Source organism: Carcharhinus amblyrhynchos, chromosome 32, assembly GCF_965287045.1.
Source record: "Carcharhinus amblyrhynchos chromosome 32, sCarAmb.v2.hapA, whole genome shotgun sequence".
Lineage (NCBI taxonomy): Eukaryota > Metazoa > Chordata > Chondrichthyes > Carcharhiniformes > Carcharhinidae > Carcharhinus > Carcharhinus amblyrhynchos.
Genome location: NC_137355.1, coordinates 7,970,039 through 7,988,935, shown reverse-complemented (window position 1 = coordinate 7,988,935; position 18,897 = coordinate 7,970,039). Strand labels below are relative to the sequence as shown.

General features: G+C 44.5%; 1 protein-coding gene across 1 annotated transcript in view; it reads right to left on the bottom strand.

Moving 5' to 3' along the window:
• trip4 (thyroid hormone receptor interactor 4) overlaps positions 1 to 18,897 on the bottom strand; it is a 125,214-nt gene that overhangs the window by 79,393 nt on the left and 26,924 nt on the right. Inside the window, exons 6-9 of the mRNA XM_080216153.1 lie at positions 15,380 to 15,509; positions 11,483 to 11,698; positions 2,727 to 2,859; positions 62 to 255 (exon numbers count right to left, since the gene is read on the bottom strand). Coding sequence (XP_080072279.1) covers positions 62 to 255; positions 2,727 to 2,859; positions 11,483 to 11,698; positions 15,380 to 15,509 — 673 coding nt within the window. The remainder of the gene's footprint in view (positions 1 to 61; positions 256 to 2,726; positions 2,860 to 11,482; positions 11,699 to 15,379; positions 15,510 to 18,897) is intronic.

Sequence of the window (18,897 nt, the reverse complement as noted above, 5' to 3'; positions counted from 1 at the left end):
CATCATGTTTGAAGTTTCATCGAATATTCGCATCTTGTGAAGTGCATCAGATGCTATTTACCTCTTGATGCCTCTTACAAGTAGTGAAGCCCAGGGCTGGTGCATACTGAGACACATCCCATCATCAGATATCTCCAATAGCTCTCGGTCCTGGATGCGCAAACGGTCCCTCTGAGAGGCTGCATCGCTGACTCTGCCCTGCGAGCGACTGCTGCCCCCTCTCCTATGGGTACCTGAACCAGTCGGTTCCACATACTGCAGAGATAGCATAAGGTTTGAGCATTAATCTGTACTCCAGACAGAGAAAGACACAAAAACAAAGATAGGGACATGAAGTTCCACAAAAGTATTGAGAAATCACAGCAAGGAAGGAGACCACTCTCCACATCAATGGCCCAATTTTCAAATATTTCTTCAATTCCCATTTCTGTTTTTAACTCATTCACAAAGTTTGGATACTGCTGGTAAATTACCACCATCACCTTGGGAAGGTGATAGTTATGTATAACGGAGTGGCTTGCTAGGCCATTTCAGAGGGCAATTCAGAATCAATCGCATTGCTGCGGGTCTGGTGTCATACACTGGCAACTGGGTAAGGATGGCAGATTTCCAATTCTAAAAGACTTCATTGAACCAGTTGGGTTTGTGCGGCCATTTGGTAGTTTCTTGTTCACTATCAATGACATTCATTTTAAATTAATTCTTTTCCATTTAAGTCAATTGAATTTACATTTTCATGATGTTATCTAAATTCATAACCCAGAGGCCTGGACTAAAAATCTGGTGACACTAGTCCAGAAACATATAACGTAAGCCCTATGATGCTACTGTACCTAAGTGTAAAATGACATTTGTCTCCATTACCATTTGTGATAAAAGCATTCCACACACAGCATGGAAATAATTATTCCAGCTTCCTATGGTTCCCCCCGGAATAATCCAAGCCAACATCCCAGATTAAAACTTCACCAACGAACAGGAAGAATCTTTCACTGTCTAGAGGTAACACTGTGGCACAGTGGTTAGCACTGCTGCCTCACAGCACCTGTGACTTGGGTTCGATTCCCGGCTTAGGTCACTATCTGAGCAGAGTCTGCACATTTGCCCGGTGTCTGTGTGGGTTTCCTCCGGGTGCTCTGGTTTTCTCCCAGTCCAAAGATATGCAGTTAGATGGACTGGCCATGCTAAATTGCCCCTTGGTGTCGGGGGGATTAGCGGAGTAAATGAATGGGGTTATGGGGATAGGGCCTGGGTGGGATTGTGGTCAGTGCAGACTCAAATGGGCCGAATGGCCTCTTTCTGCACTGTAGGGATTCTATCATTGTATGATTCTACCCTCACAAACAGTTTCATCATTTTAGGCACCCCCATTCGAGCTTATCCTCCTTTTAAGGAGTATTCTGTATTTCCCCCATGTCTTCTTCCATTAATTACAACCTCTAGTTCTTATGTTTCTGATGAACCTTGGCTTTGCCCTTCCAATTGTCTTAAAGGCTTTCTTACAATAGTGTACCCAGTGCTGTAACTACAGCCTAGCTACTGCCTTGAGCGGATTCTGCATTATTTCCAAACTTCCATATTCAATGCACCCAAAATGAATGTTGTCTTTGCAACCGCTTCTACCTTCCCTCTCACTTTTGACGCACACCACCTATCTCCACTGTGCCAATGATTATCAGGTTGTGCAGGGATTTCAGATGAGAATTACTAGATGCCTTCCAGGCTCGAGGAATTTCTGTTATGTAGGTAGACTGGAGAAGCCAGAGTTATTTTCCTCAGAACATAGAAGACTCAGAGGAGATTAGATGGAAGAGATTAAAATGACGAGAGGTTGAGATAAAGCAAATTAAGAAAAATTGTTCCCAGTAGTTGCAGGATCAATGGCCAGAGCGCAACAAAAATAGAAAATGCTGGAAAATCTCAGACAGCATCTGTGCAGAGAGAGTAGAACCAACGTTTCGAGGCAGAATGGCCAATGATCAGAGAGATGTCCCAGATTTAAGCTGATTGGCAAAAGAGCCACATGTGACATGAGGAAAAATGTTTTTAAGTCAACAATGGATCGGATTTGGAAGGCATTGCCTAATGGGGCTGTGGGTGCAGATTCAGTAATAGTTTCCCAAAGGGAACTGGGTAGATATCTATATGAGTAAAGAAAATTCCATCAGACATGGGAGACGAGCAGAAGGGAAGGGTGCGATAAATGGATTCCTCTTTGAAAGTGTCAGTACAGATTCAAATTGCCTCCTTTTGTGTTGTACTATTCTGTGACTTTCTTCACTCCACCCTGATGAGAATCTTCCTTATCCTTATCAAAAGATAAAGCATTGTTTGCTCATGCAAGGAATGAATTTGTAGGGCAATGGGGAAACAACAGGATTAGTGGAAAGAGCCAGCATAGCCAAACAGCCCCTTAGGTGTGGTATCACTTGATCATCTTAATCTGTTCAGCCAGATTCACAGGTTTAAATTTGTTCCAGCAAAGACAAAATGCACCATTTTACTATATTGCTGCAGATAATATTTACAATCACGTGTGGAATCTCCAAACACAAGAATAACTGAAGTATCCCTCAGTTCTTACATTGGTTTCATGACCTATTGTCGTTCAAGTAGCAATGCTGCCTCTTACCACAGAATAATACTTGCCAGAGATGGTCATTTTAGATGTCCGATACATTGAGCAAGACTAATCATTCAGTTGGACTTGGGTAGTTAATACTTACAATGGGAGGAGATTGAATCATGCTGGGGTTGACCAATTCCCCTAACTGTTGCTGCTGCTTGTTCCATTCAGCCTGCGTGCCAGAAGCGTTGTTCTGTGAACTAGCCTTCATTTCTTGTACAAGGTCATCCAGTCTGTTTTAAAAGCAAAGCATAAATATGACACAAGTGACCCTGGTATCCAAAGGACAAGAACACCAAATATGTCAGGAATGGGCGATGGATATAGTTCAGCAACACTTGAGCACACTCCATAGTAATACCTGGTCTTGGATCAGATATGATGTGGAGATGCCAGTGTTGGATTGGGGTGGGCGCAGTAAGAAGTCTCACAACACCAGATTAAAGTCCAACAGGTTTATTTGGAATCACGAGCTTTCAGAACGCTGCTCCTTCATCAGGTGAGTCACTGACTTGATGAAGGAGCAGCGTTCTGAAAGCTCATGATTCCAAATAAACCTGTTGGATTTTAACCTGGTGTTGTGAGACTTCTTATTGAATCATTTAGGAAGCAGGAAGTGCTACAACTTCACTCTGGAAAGCATGCACCATCAGCCACAGTGGGTCAGGAAAGTAACTTTCCCCGCGCATTCACAACAGATACTGCAACCTCATGGTAATTAAATCTCATCCTGCAATTTCCAGTCAGTGCTGCTGACATGAGCAGCAGTATTTCAAGATAAAGTGAGGCAGAACCGCAGGCATTGGAGTTGTCAATACCCAGTTAAAGAAGATACATTGTTTTTGCATCACTGTCCAGGGAGGCATATATAAACCCTGCCCACAGCTTCTGGGGTGCTGGTCCAATGGAGCACAGTAAGGACAATCTAGATGCCAGAAACTACAGGGGAGGGGCACAGGAATGGGACTAAATGGATAGTTCTTCCACAGAGACACGACATGCATGGTAGACAAATGGCCTCTTTCAGTGCTGTGTGATTCCGTGGAAATAAAATCACAACCCGTGCCGTCTCACTGATACTCCAATGATGCAGAATCAATTCTGAAACACAAAAGAGTAAATTCCACTGCACTGCCATCCCAAGGGCCCATTACAGAAGGAGCTTGTCAATATATACTCATAGTGCAAGTTTGTGTGCTCATTCATTGCTCACCCTGAAGGAATGATGCCTGCTGTAAAAGAGAATTAAAGGTAATTGCACCTCAAACCATCACAATCTAAAATTAAGTATCCCAGACCATCAGTCATTTCAAATCAATATATACTCCGAATGCTATTATGGTATCTCTGTAAATTGTCTCGAAACCACATCACCTTATAACAACTGCTGCACTAATGACCCAAGAATTACAGTAGAGGTTAAAAACTACATCACTGTCAGTTCAAAGCACTCCCCATCCTTTTTGTTGAAAAAGTAAGTAATCTCCTACCATGAAAGGGACATCTATCTTCGATCTCCCTCTTATGGATTTTATGTAGCAATCCAAAAAGCAGCTAAAATGCCCGGTTAAAGCAACTGAGCTGTGGATGAATCTGGAAATTAATCAATCAAGTGGCCCATCATGCTGTTCTATTGTTCTACATACAACCTTTAACGTGCTGACTTAACTTGTTCATTTATTGCTCGTACAGCTGCAATTTCAACACATTATATACGGGGCTAACAGGTGAGAAATAGTATGCAGACTACCCTGATTTATACCAGTAGCAAATCAAGGAGAAGGAAGAGAAATTACCCACAAATGCATTGGTATTAGGATGCATCTATGTGTAATCTTAGATGGAAAATGAATGCGCCTTTCCTAATCAGTTTGAGGAGTAGAGAGATTATTGATGCTCAGGACAATCATGCTCATTCTACTTCTAGGTTTACCACGAACCATGGTTTTGTAATAGATCTCCCACTGATGTATAATTCAGAAAGGAAGAAAATTAATCAATGAAGAAGCTCAGAAATGCAAAGATTTTGTTGCATCAGCCATGGTTCTGTTGGTAGCATTCAACTCGGAGTCAGGTTGTACCACTGCAGGACTAGGTGACAAAACTCAAGGCTGAGGAGGTGCTGCATTGTCAGAGGTGCTGTCTGTTGGGCATCTTGGGCGTTACCATTGACCAGAAACTGAACTAGATCAATGACGTAAATACTGTGGTTCCAAAAACAGATCAGAGGCTGGGAATTCTGCAGCAAGTAACTCAACCTACTGACTTCCCAAAGCCTGTGCACCAAGCCACAAGCCACAAATCAGGAGTGTAATGGAATACTCTTAGTTGCCTGGACAAGTGCAGCTCCAACAACACACAAGACCAGGACAAAGCAACTCATGTGATCAGCATTCCTTAAGTATGCACTCTCTCCACCACTGAGACACAGAGGTAGCGGTGTGTGCATCCTTCACAAGATGTAGTGTAGCAATTCATTAATGCTCCTTCAACAGCACCTTCCAAGCCTTTGATCACAACCACCAAGAAGACAAGGGCAGCAGATGCATGGGAACATCATTACCTGCAGGTTTCCCTCCAGGCCACTCACTGTCCTGACTTGGAAATATATTGCTGTTCCTTCACTGTTGCTGGGTTAAAATCCTGGAACTCTCGCCCGAACAATACTGTCAATATACCTACACCATATGGACTGCAACAGTTCAAGAAACAACTCACCACTACCTTTTCAAAGGCAGCAAGTAATGGACAAAAAGTGCTGGCCTAGCCAGCGAACCCCATGAGCAAATTTTCAAAAAGTGAGACATTAACACCATAAGATGTAGAAGCAGGAGGAGGCTATTCAGCCCATCGAGTCTGCTCCGCCATTCACCGAGATCATGACAAATCTGATATAACCCTTAACTCCACTTTCCCACCTTATCCTCATGACACTTGATTTCCTTACTGATTAAAAATCTGTCTATCTCACCCTTGAACATACTTAATGACCCAGCCTCTACATGGAAGAACTCCACAGATTCACTCCCCTCAGAAGAAATTCCTCCTCATCTCTGTCTGAAATAGGCAACCTCTTACTCAGAGATTGTGCCCTCTGGTCCTAGACTTTCGCACAAGTGGAAGCAACCACTCAGCATCTACCCTGCCAAACCCCCCTCCGGGGATACTGTATGTCTCAATTAGGTCACCCTTCATTCTTCGAAATTCCAATGAGTACAGGTCCAACTTACTCAACCTCTCCTCATATCATTCAATGTGGGATCAACCTAGTGGACCTTCTCTGGGCTGCCTCCAATGTCAGTATATATTTCCTTAGAAAAGGGAATCAAAAAAGTTCTCAGCATTCTAGGTGTAGTCTAACAAGTTCCTTGTACAGCCCATCGAGTCTGCTCCGCCATTCACCGAGATCATGACAAATCTGATATAACCCTTAACTCCACTTTCCTACTTTTATACTCCATTCCCTTTGAAATGACTTGGAAGAGGGCGTAGGTGGTGCGATCAGCAAGTTTGCAGATGACACCAAGATGGCAGGGTTGGCGGGTACTGAAGTGGAAAATCAGGTGATACAACAGGATATAGATAGGTTGGTGCATTGGGCGGATAGGTGGCAGATGGAATTTAATCCTGACAAATGCGAGGTGATGCATTTCGGAAGGAATAATGCAGAGAGGAGCTATGAGATAAAAGGTAGACAGATTAGGAGTATAGAAATACAGAGGGACCTGGGAGTGCAGGTTCACAAATCCATGAAGGTTGCAACACAAGTGGAGAAGGTTGTTAGGAAGGCTTATGGAATGCTAGCCTTTATAGGAAGGGGTATAGAGTATAAAAGCTGCCATCTAATGCTTCTGTTGTATAGAACATTGGTTAGACCGCATTTGGAGTACTGCGTCCAGTTCTGGTCACCTTACTACCGGAAGGACGTGGAGTCTCTGGAGAGGGTGCAGAGGAGGTTTACCAGGATGTTGCCTGGAATGGAGGGGCTGGGTTACGAGGAAAGGTTGGAGAAACTGGGACTTTTCTCCTTGGAAAGGCGGAGATTGAGGGGGGACATGATAGAGGTATATAAGATACTGAAGGGAATAGATAGAGTTAATAGTGAGAGACTGCTCCCTAGACTGGGTACAAACACGAGAGGTCATGATTTAAGGGTGAGGGGGGAGAGGTATAATTTGGAAGTGAGAGGAAGGTTCTTTACGCAGAGAGTAGTGGGGGTATGGAACGCGCTACCGAGTAGGGTGGTGGAGGCAGGAACGTTGGACTCGTTTAAGGTTCAGTTAGATAGACACATGAGTGAAACGAGGATGGAGGGTTATAGTAGGGGCTATTAAATAAGGTCAGAACCTCGGGAGACACCGGAAATGCAGATTTGTAAATTAACGTCTTTGTCTTTTTATTCCGCAGGTGGAGGTCCACCTCGTTGTCAAACGAGGGGCATGCACACGGTGGGTCGTGCGTGGGCTGCTCTTGGCGGTTCCGGGAGTGGCCTAGTACTTCGTGTCGGTGTATGTGCTTGATCCTGGACTGGTAGACGGGCGCCGCAACAGCTCGGTGACCAGCACTGCTAGCTGTGCAGATACATGGATTTGGGCCTGTGTCTGTGGGAGTTTGTGCATTCTCCCTGTGGTTGCGTGGGTTTCCTCCGGGCGCTCCGGTTTCCTCCCACACCCCAAAGATGTACTCTTAGGCTGATTGGTCTTACCAAATTGACACTATTCTCCCCTGAATCTGGCTAAGTTAGGGGTTCCAGTCGTAGACACGCAGGGTAGAATAGGTGTAGGGTGATGCGGCGGCGCGGGCTCGTTGGGCCGAAGGGCCTGTTTCCCGTGCTGGGTTGTTCTTTGTTCTTTGTGAAATAAAGGACAACATTCCATTTGCCTTTTTCAATTACCTGCTGAACTTGCATGCCAGCTTTTTATGATTTATGCTCAAGTCCATCCAAATCCCTGTTCTTCATTCTTTCTCCCTTTAAATAATGCTCAATTCTTTTACTTCTTTTTCATTCATTCATAGGATATGGGCGGCACTGGCTGGCCAACATTTGCTGGTTGCCCTTGTTCAGCAGGTAGTTGAGAGTCAACCATGTTGCTGTGGCTCTGGAGTTACATGCAAGTCAGACCAGGTAAGGACGGCAAATTTCCTTCCCTAAAGGACACTAGGGAACCAGATGGATTTTTCTGACAATTGGCAATGATTTCATCATCATCAGTAGAACCTTCATTCCAGAGTTTTTTTTATTGAATTCAAATTCCACCATCTGCCATGGGGGGATTTGAACCAGAGTCCCCAGAACATTAGATGAGTTTCTGGATTAATGGACGACTGATAATACCACAAGGCCATCGCATCCCCTTTATTCTTCCTACCAAAGTGCATAACTTCACTTTTTCCTACATTATATTCCAACTGCCAAGTTTTTGCCCACTCACTTAATCTGTCCATATCCCTCTGTACTCTGTCATCCTCACCACTTGACATCCTACCGATTTTTCTGTCATCCACAAACTTGGCAATAGTATATTCATTTCCGCTCGTCCAAGTCATTGTAAATTGTGGCCACAACTGGGGCCCAGCATTGATCCCTGTGGCACTTCACTAGTTACAGGTTGCCATTCTGAAAATGCCCCTCTTATCCCAACACACTGCCTTCTATCATAGATAGATGGAAGTCTCACAACACCAGGTTAAAGTCCAACAGGTTTATTTGGTAGCAAAAGCCACTAGCTTTCAAAGCGCTGCCCCTTCATCAGGTAAGTGGGAGTTCTGTTCACAAACAGGGCATATAAAGACACAAACTCAATTTACAAAATAATGGTTGGAGTGCGATTCTTTACAGGTAATCAAGTCTTAAAGGTGCAGACAGTGAGAGTGGACAGAGGGTTAAGCACAGGTTAAAGAGATGTGTATCGTCTCCAGCCAGGACACTTAGTGAGATTTTGCAACTCCAGGCAAGTCATGGGGATTACAGATAGTGTGACATGAACCCAAGATCCCGATTGAGGCCGTCCTCATGTGCGGAATTTGGCTATCAGTCTCTGCTCAGTGACTATGCATTGTCATGTGTCATGAAAGCCGCCTTGATCAACAGTTCCAAAGTGCCACAGCAAAAAACCGACCTCCTCAGAAGAAACTGACTCACCTGATGAAGGAGCAGCACTTCGAAAGCTCATGATACCAAATAAACCTGTTGGACTTAAACCTGGTGTTGTGACTTCTTACTGTGCCCACCCCAGTCCAACACTGGCACCTCCGCATGATTATCAAATCACATCAGCCACAATCTCATTGAATGGAGGAGAGACTTGATGGGTCAAATGGTCTATTTCTACTCCTTATGGATTCATTAGTCTAATAAGTAAATCAGTGCCTCATTAAGTCACTGCACATCACTGCCATATTCACTGAGGACAAATGTGTGCAAAGACCCTACAGATGAAACACATGATGGAAAAGGTTGTTTTTAAACAGTCAATTCCATTAGGTCCAAGGGATTGAATACAGACAGTTCCAAGTTTTCCTGACAGAGGTACAGTCAGACCACAATGTTGTCTTTTACTTCAGCCATGTTCCACTGGCTCAGCATGGAGGCTACACCAGCTGGTTAGATGCATTGACCATACTAAATTCTCCCTCAGTGTACCCAAACAGGCGCAGACGTATGGCGACTAGTGGATTTTCACAGTAACTTATTGCAGTGTTAATGTAAATCTGCTTGTGATACTAATAAACTTTAAACTTTAGCAAGATTGAGGTGACTCCTTAAAGAAATAAAAACATCGATGACAAACAAGAAAAAAGATGTAAGCTTCATGTGACAATGCTAAGTGATTGAATGACTTGAGAGGTGATTTTGAGTCCGCACTCCCCGTCTGTGAGAATGGCCAAGTATGCTCAAATTCCAGAGCGCAATTCGAGCCGGTGAGTTTCCGAGTTCTGATCTTCCCGGCCCCTCCTCGGTGGAGTGGTGTGAAACATGTTGCGGGACCACAGAAAGCTCATTTTAATCATTAGCGACTCTCTCCCTGACTTTAGCCCCTCACCAGATATTCAGTGGGCCCCAGCTTGCTGCTGCCATTTACAACAGGTTCACCTAGACATGAACTTTTTCCACACAATCTCTACAGTGCAGAAGGAGGCCTTTCGTCCCATCAAGTCTGCCCCGACCTCAATCCCACCCAGGCCCCTATCCCCATAACCAGATGCATTCACTCTAGCTAGTCCCCCTGACACTAAGGGGCAATTTAACATGATCGATCCACCTGACCCACACACCTTTGGAGTGTGGGAGGAAACCAGAGCACCTGCAGGAAACCCACGTGGATATGGGGAGAACATGCAAACTCCACACAGACAATGACCCAAGTCAGGAATCAAACCCAAGTCCCAGCTGCTGTGAGGCAGCAGTGCTAGCCACTGTGCCACATGTTGTGCCCCTCCCCCCAAAAGTGAGTATAGATCTCTGTGCAGCCAGGTTTTGCCAGCATGTTTAGGCCCTGCCCCCACTGCATGACGGCATGAAACACACCCCCCTTGATTTATTTTTGGCAGAGTGTCACCGATCTGGAGAGAAAACTGGCTGATTTCTCTGGAAGTAAATACACTGGATTTGCTCGCCGGAAACAACACTCTGCTATTTTTGAGTATGATTGCCCTAATGGTATTTTTATTTGACATCACCCAAGCATCTGGGAGACGGGAGCGAGAGGCTACAAGGAAAGGATCAATTTGTCAACAAAATGGATGAGCGTGTCCAAGCGTTCATTCAGAAGATAGAATTGATTCAGAAACAGTTGATTATGAAGAGAATGGTCTCTTTCACAATGCTATCAATAAGGCACGTTGATGTAGCAAACCTCCAACAGTATTCTGCACTGATCGACAGCCTGAGAGATTAATTCAAACAAAGATTTGCAGGTTTCCAGGAACCCTGTGATGAACTGAAGCTGTTTGCAGCTCCATTTGGAACTGATGCTCACGACATGCTCCAACTGGAACTAACTGAGATCCAAAATGACAGTGATCTGAAGGGAGCCTTCTCAGTGCGTGAGCTTCTGACATTTTACAGTCAATATGTTCCCTCAGAGGCTTAGCCAAATCTATCATAACATGCCCTTCATTTCATTGCACTGTTTGGCAGTTCACATGGTTGCAAACAGTTTTTTCCAAGAATGAAAAACGTCAAGACAAAAATCAAAATTACACTCGACAGATGGACATTGTGCAGGCAGACATGGACAACTTGTGTAAGCAATAACTACGCCAGGTATCTCACTCATTCAGTCTTCAATCTGGTGGTGGGAAAGTAAGCTAATAAATTAATTCATGGTTGTTTTGTCTTTTTGATTAATAGCAACAAACAGTCGCAATGCCTTATCTGCTAAAACATTGAATGTATTCAAGAGGCGGCTAGATATAGCTCTTGGGGCGAATGGGATCAAAGGGTACGGGGAGAAAGCAGGATTAGGCTACTGAGTTGGACGATCAGCCATGATCATGATGAATGGCAGAGGAGGCTCAAAGGGCCGAATGGCCTCCTCCTGCTCCTTTCTCCCATGTTTCTGAAATTTGTTTACCAGCTCTGCGAATGAGAGAATAAACTGAAATTGGTGCCTCACATCGATGGGGTAGAGTACCTTGCTCTGAAGGGAAATCAGGACTGGGAGTCAATTCAATTTTACCCTTTCTAACCAATGGTTTGAAACCTGATTATAAGAGTGCCTACTCCCACTCCAGCTTAGATCAGTTAATTCAGCACAAACTGGGCTAAAATTGACCCATAGAGCTCATGTACTCACTCAGCAATGTCAAAGTTTTCAAGGAAGCTTTTAAAGGCAAGCTGTATTCCACACAAACCTGCTGTAATACTGATCCAAAGACCCTTGATCCTCAAGGATCCTTCTTCCAGCAAAGTCTATCGTGATCTGTTGCGTTCGACGGGATGCATGCCGTAACTCCCTTAATTCTTCTTCTCTTTTGCGTAACGCCTCTCGCTCCTGTTTGGAAAGCCACTGGTTGGAGTCTGCAGCAAAGTAATCTGATTCATCATCAATGACCTGGGTACGCCGAACGCTGAAAAACACAAACGAAGCCAATTAGTTCAGCAGGATTGAAAATGGTCGCAAGATTCACCTTCAAGTATTTGCAGCATGCAAGTACAACACCACATCATCATCACCCATGTGATGTCTGACACACATCAGCTCCCGGTCCAGCTCCAATACAACATTTTAAATTCTTATTCTTGCTCTCAAATCAATCCACAGCCCTGCTTGCCCATTTCTCAGTCACCACTTTCAAGCCGATGATCTTCTGCGATACCTGCACTCCATTTCTGGCCTCTTGCACATTCCTGATTTCCACTGCTCCAGTCTGGGTAGTTGTGCCTTCAGCTAGTGAGGTGTCAAACTCTGTAACTCCCTTCCTCAAGCTCTGACTTCCTCTACTCTAAGGCACTTCAAAACTCAAATCTTAAACTGAGATTTTGATCACATGCCCCACGTATGCTGGTTGTGCAACACGTGGCCCACAGACCACATCCAGCCTGCCAAGCTTCTCTATCTACCCGTGCAGCCATTGTTCAAACTACGGCTCCTGCTCTGTCCAAGTCTGCAAAAAAACTACAAAGGGTTGCGAATGTAGCCCAGTCCATCACTCAAACCAGCCTCCCATCCATTGACTCTGTCTACACTTCCCGTTGCCTTGGAAAAACAGCCAACATAGTTAAGGATCCCACACACGGGGAGAACGTGCAGATTTCACACACGACAGAGACTCAAGCCAGGAAGTGAACTCGGGTCACTGTGAGGTGGCAGCTGGAGTATTGTGTGCAGTTTTGGTCGCTGCACTTGCGGAAGGATATCTTGGCCTTGGAGGGAGTGCAGAGGAGGTTCACTCAGCTGATACCGGAGATGAGGGGGTTGGCCTATGAAAAGAGACTAAATAGACTGGGTCTGTACTCGTTGGAGTTTAGAAAGATGAGGGGGGGTCTTATAGAGACGTATACGATAATGAAGGGGGTGGATAGGGTAGAGGTAGAGAGATTCTTCCCAGTTAGAAAAGATAGCAGGACTAGAGGACACAGCCTCAAGAGGGGGGCAGTTTAGATCGGAGTTGAGGAGGTACTTCTTCACTCAAAGGGTGGTGAATCTCTGGAATTCTCTGCCCGTTGAAGTGGTGGAGGCTGCCTCGCTAAACATATTAAAATCACGGGTAGATAGGTTTCTGATAGACAGGGGAATTAAGGGTTATGGGGAGAAAGCGGGAAAGTGAAACTGATCCACTTCAGATCAGCCATGATCTTATTGAATGGCGGGGCAGGCTCAAAGGGCTAGATGGCCTACTCCTGCTCCTATTTCTTATGTTCTTATGTTCAGTGCTAACCACCTTACCACCGTGCCAGCCAGATGTTGGATGCAGATGGCCTGAAACCTCCTCAGTATTATGGAAGCTTTATAGTTACAAAGCATTAAACAGGCAGGGAGAACCTTCATGGAAGAGCAATGTAATATGTTTGAGTTAATGCAGGATGGTGGAGGCATGTGCTATACTGAGTGCTCTCTTCACTTATTATTCTTCCACTACTGCCTCATTTTCCAACCCACCCTCGGTGCCCTAACCTATATCCTGGACTGGCTGTCAGTTGTCGACACAAGGACTGAATGTTATTCAACCCTCCTCTCTAGACAGGGAACACTTAAGGGGCAAAACTACTTCTTCAGGCATAGTCTGAGTGAAAAAGTCCCATTAAAATGACAACCTCAATAATAGTGAGGAGGGTTCATACACACACAACAGATGATGGATTACTCCTCCGCCTCCAAATTTCATTCTGTTGCTTCTTCTCATGGGAAACCAGTACAGAGGAGAATCAATACAGAATACCCAAGCTGCTTTTACAATTACAGTCATTAGATCTGCTCTTGTATCTCTGCTTCCTGAAGCAAATACAGAATTGCGAGGGCTTGCTAAAAGTGACTGCCACGATTACCTATTTTAAGCTGCTTTTTTTTTTGCTAATCGACAGCAGTCACAAGGGTGTTGCTGTTAGTCTAAAAGCATTTTCAGCCTGGCAACTGTCATCAGTAGCTGGATGTCTCAAAGAACAAAGTAGACATAGGGAGGGTGGGCCCAGCAAATGGCAGGTTTGGGAAATGGTTGCTCATACAAGCACCATCTGTTTGGAAAGTACTTGCTTACAAATGACTGAAGCTGCACTATTCATGTCATGAAAGATGTAAGAATTTCAGGAGACGTGTATATAGAGGAAATCTAGATACCAACAAAGAATGCATAATGTACAGCCACTTAACATGGTGACACAGTGGTTAGCACTGCTGCCTCACAGCACCAGGGACCCAGCTTGGGTCATTGTCTGTGTGAGTCTGCACGTTCTCCCCGTGTCTGCGTGGATTTCCTCTGGGTGCTCCAGTTTCCTCCCACAGTCTGAAAGACATGCTGGTTAGGTGCATTGACCATGCTAAATTCTCCCTTAGAGGGCCTAAACAGACACCAGAGTGTGGTGACTAGAGGATTTCCACATTGCAGCATTAACGTAAGCCTTACTTGTGACTAATAAACAAACTTTACTTCACCCACCTTCTAAGGGCATATAGAGATGGGAATTAAATGCTGGCCAGCCAGCGACATGTCCCACAAATGAATGTTTTTTAAAATTCACTTTTAATATTTTCTGTAAGGAAATACAAACCTTGCGCAGGCAACCTGTCCTCATCATTTAATTATTTTAACCTAGAACCATTCCACATGCACTCGCTCGAAGGCCATTTTGCAGTGCAGTGCCAAAAACAGCACAAGGTTTCAGATGCAGCCTAACTAGAGCTCACATAACTAAGCTTTATCAGAAACAAATTACTGTAGGTGCTGAGATCTGAAACCAAAAGAGAAAATGCTGGAAAATCTCAGCAAGTTTGGCAGCATCTGTAAGGAGAGAAAAGAGTTGATGTTTCGAGTCCAGATGACCCTCTGTCAAAGCTAAAAGGCATAGAAAGTGGGAATATTTATACTGTTGGGCGAGTGAATGAAAGATGATTCATAGCCACAGAAACCAGGGGTAAAGGCTAAGAGGTGCTAATGACAGTCCAGGGAGAGAATAGAAGGTGTGAATGACCAAACGGCAGAGAGGCCGAAATCAGAAGATGAGTTGTGACAGCTGAAGATAGGGGATCTGGGTCAGAGAGGGGTAAAATTGAGAAAAGTTGGGGGGGGGGGGGGGGGAGGGGAAACAAATGGGGGATAAAAGTTTTATTACCTCAATAAATCAATAAATGTGTGTTATTAGCCAGATCATTGTGTTACGGGTTAATGGTCAAATGACTGGTAAGCGAACGCCATACGGAAAACGGTTACGTGCAGTTAGCTGCTATGCTTACGTGTGTTTCAATAATATATCTGAAATAGTAAGAAGTCTCACAACCCCAGGTTAAAATCCAACAGGTTTATTTGCAATCACGAGCTTTCGGAGTGGCTCTTCATCAGGTGAGACTCATCAGCCCCCCTGTGTCCATCTCAGCTACCTCAGCCCCCCTGTGTCCATCTTAGCTACCTCAGCCCCCCTGTGTCCAGCTCAGCTACCCCAGTCTGTGTCAAAAGAAAGACTCACCTGAGGAAAAAGCAGCGCTCCAAAAGCTCGTGATTCCAAATAAGCCTGTTGGACATTAACCTGCTATTGTGAGACTTCTTATTGTGCCCACCCCAGTCAATGCAGTCACAGTCACCACCTCGCCCTCTTACCTGGTTTTGTCATATTCTAACAGCTTGTCTTTGTGTTTAACAGCTTTCTCCAGCCCAGCTTTGAGAATCATTTCCTGATGAGGCAGCAGCTCCCTTTCAGAGATATCAGGGTTTCCTGTTCTTTCTGCACCTGCAAGTGTCCAACAGCTTTTGAGTTACTCTTTTATCACATTTAAACAGTAAGAGACTTTAAACTGGTTATAAAATAAAGTCAACTGTCATTATAAAGTTTGCACAGAATCCTGTGTTCAATATGATTAAACACTGTGACCCAGGAGGCTTTAAGAGTGATGGGTAACTTAGGTCAGTAAGTGGATGTCATGAGTGATCTCCTTCATCTCGGTGAAGATTGAAATTGGGCATATTTACTAACAAATGACCTTTGAAGAAGATCGAATACATTTAATATATGCCCAATATTCCACAAGTTATTCAAAATGCTTAATCTTTATATAACAGAATTGTCACCAACTTCAAAATGGCAAAAACACAGAAAATACTGCATTTACACACCTACAATTGCAGCATGGCAACACAGTGGTTAGCACTGCTGCCTCACAGTGCCAGGGACCCAGATTCAATTCCCAGCTTGGGTCATTGTCTGTGCAGAGTCTGCACGTTCTCCCTGGTCTGCATGGGTTTCCTCTGGGTGCTCTGGTTTCCTCCCATCGTCTGAAAGACGAGCTGGTTAGGGTGCATTGACCAGAACAAGTGGCACAGTGTGGTGACTAGGGGATTTTCACAGTAACTTTATTGCAGTGTTAATGTAAGGCTCACTTGTAACGAATAAATAAATAAACTTTAAACATTTTGCGGGACACGCTGCCTAAACTGTAGAAGTACTTTGATGGGAAGCAGAGGCAGCACACAGCTTTCACAGCCAATGTTGTGTGCAATCACCACACACCTCACTTCATTTGCTTTACATACATTTCACACCAGTAGGAAAAAAACTAGGCAGATGGAAACAGCTGGATCTGGCAAACTTGCTTGGGAGCGTCAGTTATTAAAATCATAGAATCCCTACAGTACAGAAGGAGGTCGTTTGGCCCATCGAGCCTGCACCGACAACAATCCCACCCAGACCCTATTTCTGTAACTCCACCCCTTTACCCCAACAATTCCCCTGACACAAGGGGCAATTTAGCAGGTTGCACATCTTTGGACTGCGGGAGGAAACCGGAGCACCAGGAGGAAACCCACGCAGACACAGGGAGAATGTGCAGACTCCACACAGACCATCACCCAAGGCCAAAATTGAACCTGGGTTCTTGGCACTGTGAGGCAGCAGTGCTAACCACTGTGCCACCATAGGCAGCCCATAGGCTGCAGATTGACCACCATTGTTTTAAAACTAAATCTCCCGTATAAAGTGCTTTAACTGTTCAAAATTTTATTTTGCTATCTGATTCCAGAACATGAAAACCACAATTACAGGCCATTTCAGCATAGCAAGCCCCATGAACAGCAATCCAGAGATGACCAAATAACTTGTAACATTGATTGCAGATCCTAGTTTGCATAGTAATTTGCTTTTATCCAAATAACTTGCTCTGGTTGAGAGCAAAATATTGGCCAGGACACTGAGAATGAACCCATATTTCTTCATTATGGATTATTTGAATCCTACTTGAGAGGGCAGTTTAATATTTAATCTGAAAGGTGGCAGTACAGCGCTCTCTAATGTCTCACTCCTAATCCTCAAAGAGACCCACAAACCAGAAGGACCAAATTGATCAATGACTCCAACATGAAAACCAAGATCTCACTTTTTATGACTTTTACTTTAACAATTCAACCAAAATAAACATGAATTAAGCACGGATTAACAGACAATACTCATGACAAATTATACATTAAATAGCAAATAACTCTTGGATTCACTGGCTCCAATTTCAGCCAAAAAAAAATCCATCACAGCTCTGAACTTCCTCAAGTAGAATTCCAGCTCCTTTTCTTCAAGGAATTAGCCACCAATTCTCATCTGAAAGCAGCTTCTCATCAACCAGAGTTCCAAAGGCACTGGCTTCGCCAGGAAGACGTCCTTCTGCAGAAGGGGCGGCACGGTAGCACAGTGGTTAGTACTGCTGCTTCACAGCTCCTGGTTCGATTCCCGGCTCTGGTCACTGTCTGTGTGAAGTTTGCACATTCTCCTCGTGTCTGCATGGGTTTCCTCCGGGTGCTCTGGTTTCCTCCCACAGTCCAAAGATGTGCAGGTTAGGTTGATTGGTCATGCTAAAATTGCCCCTTATTGTCCTGGGATGCGTGGGTTAGAGGGATTATGGGTAAAATATGCAGGGATATGGGGGTGGGGCCTGAGTGGGATTGTGGTCGGTGCAGACTCGATAGGCCGAAGAGCCTCTTTCTACACTATATCATTTCACGAATTCTATGAATCTCAACCATTTCAATCTCAACCTCCTCAGCTCTGCTCACGAGATTTGATAGTGTGGAACCATCAGAGTTGTCTTTATCCAAACACTCAGTAACATCTCAGTGCATTTATCACTGGGTCCGGTCAATCAATTCCTTTAAAGAAACTGAAGCAGCGATAGTAACTTCTCTCTTTATCTCTGTTCCCAGATCCGGCCTTCCAGGTCAACTTTCTTCAGCTGTGCCACATCATTTCCTCTTGCAAACCTGGTCACATGGACCAGTGTTTCTGCTACCTGGGGTCACATGGGCCTGTTTCCATGCCTCTTCTTTTCAAGTCATTGTTCCAACACAAAAGATGTCAACCCCAATCTCTTAATCCTTCACTTACATCTTTGTAACTCTGCATCAACTCCAGTAAGGGCCAGATATTTTGGGACAAACCTCCTCGCACAGCATCATTCAACAATACAGCTCTACACTGGCAGCAGCTTCTTATTTTTAGATTTGTTTATGAGATGGGGACATCGCTGGCAAGGCTAGCATTTGTTCCCTGTCCCTAATTTCCCAGGAGAGCAGTTAAGAGAGCACATTGCTATGAATGTGGTGCCACACGTAGGTCAGACCAGGTAAGGATGACAGATGTCACTCGCTAAAGGTCATTAGTGAACCAGATGTGTTTTTACAACAACGGTGAGCGTTTCATCGTCCCCACGACTGAAACTAATTTTCAGCTCCAGATTTTTTTTAATTGACTGAATTTAATTAATTGAATTTAAATTCCTCCAGCTGCCATGGTGGAAGTTGAATGTGCGTCTCCAGAGCACTTGCACCTCGGAATTACTAGCATTGTGACATTACCAACGCACCACGATCTCTTCCTGCTCTTCCCATTCTGCCTCTGCTCAGTCACTTCCATGGTGACTGACTACCACTTTAACACAGCATGGTGACAGCCACCGCCACCCAGCCCAATCTCAAACAGCAGCACCAAGTCTGGCCACAAGACTCCCAGAAGCACTGAGTCTATCAAGCTCAGTACTGTAGCCACGTGCCAAGATTCCAGATAGTTGTGTTATACCTCTGGATAGCCAGCCAGCAAAAGAAGAAACTAGAGCCAGTAATAGATTTATTCATAGATTAAA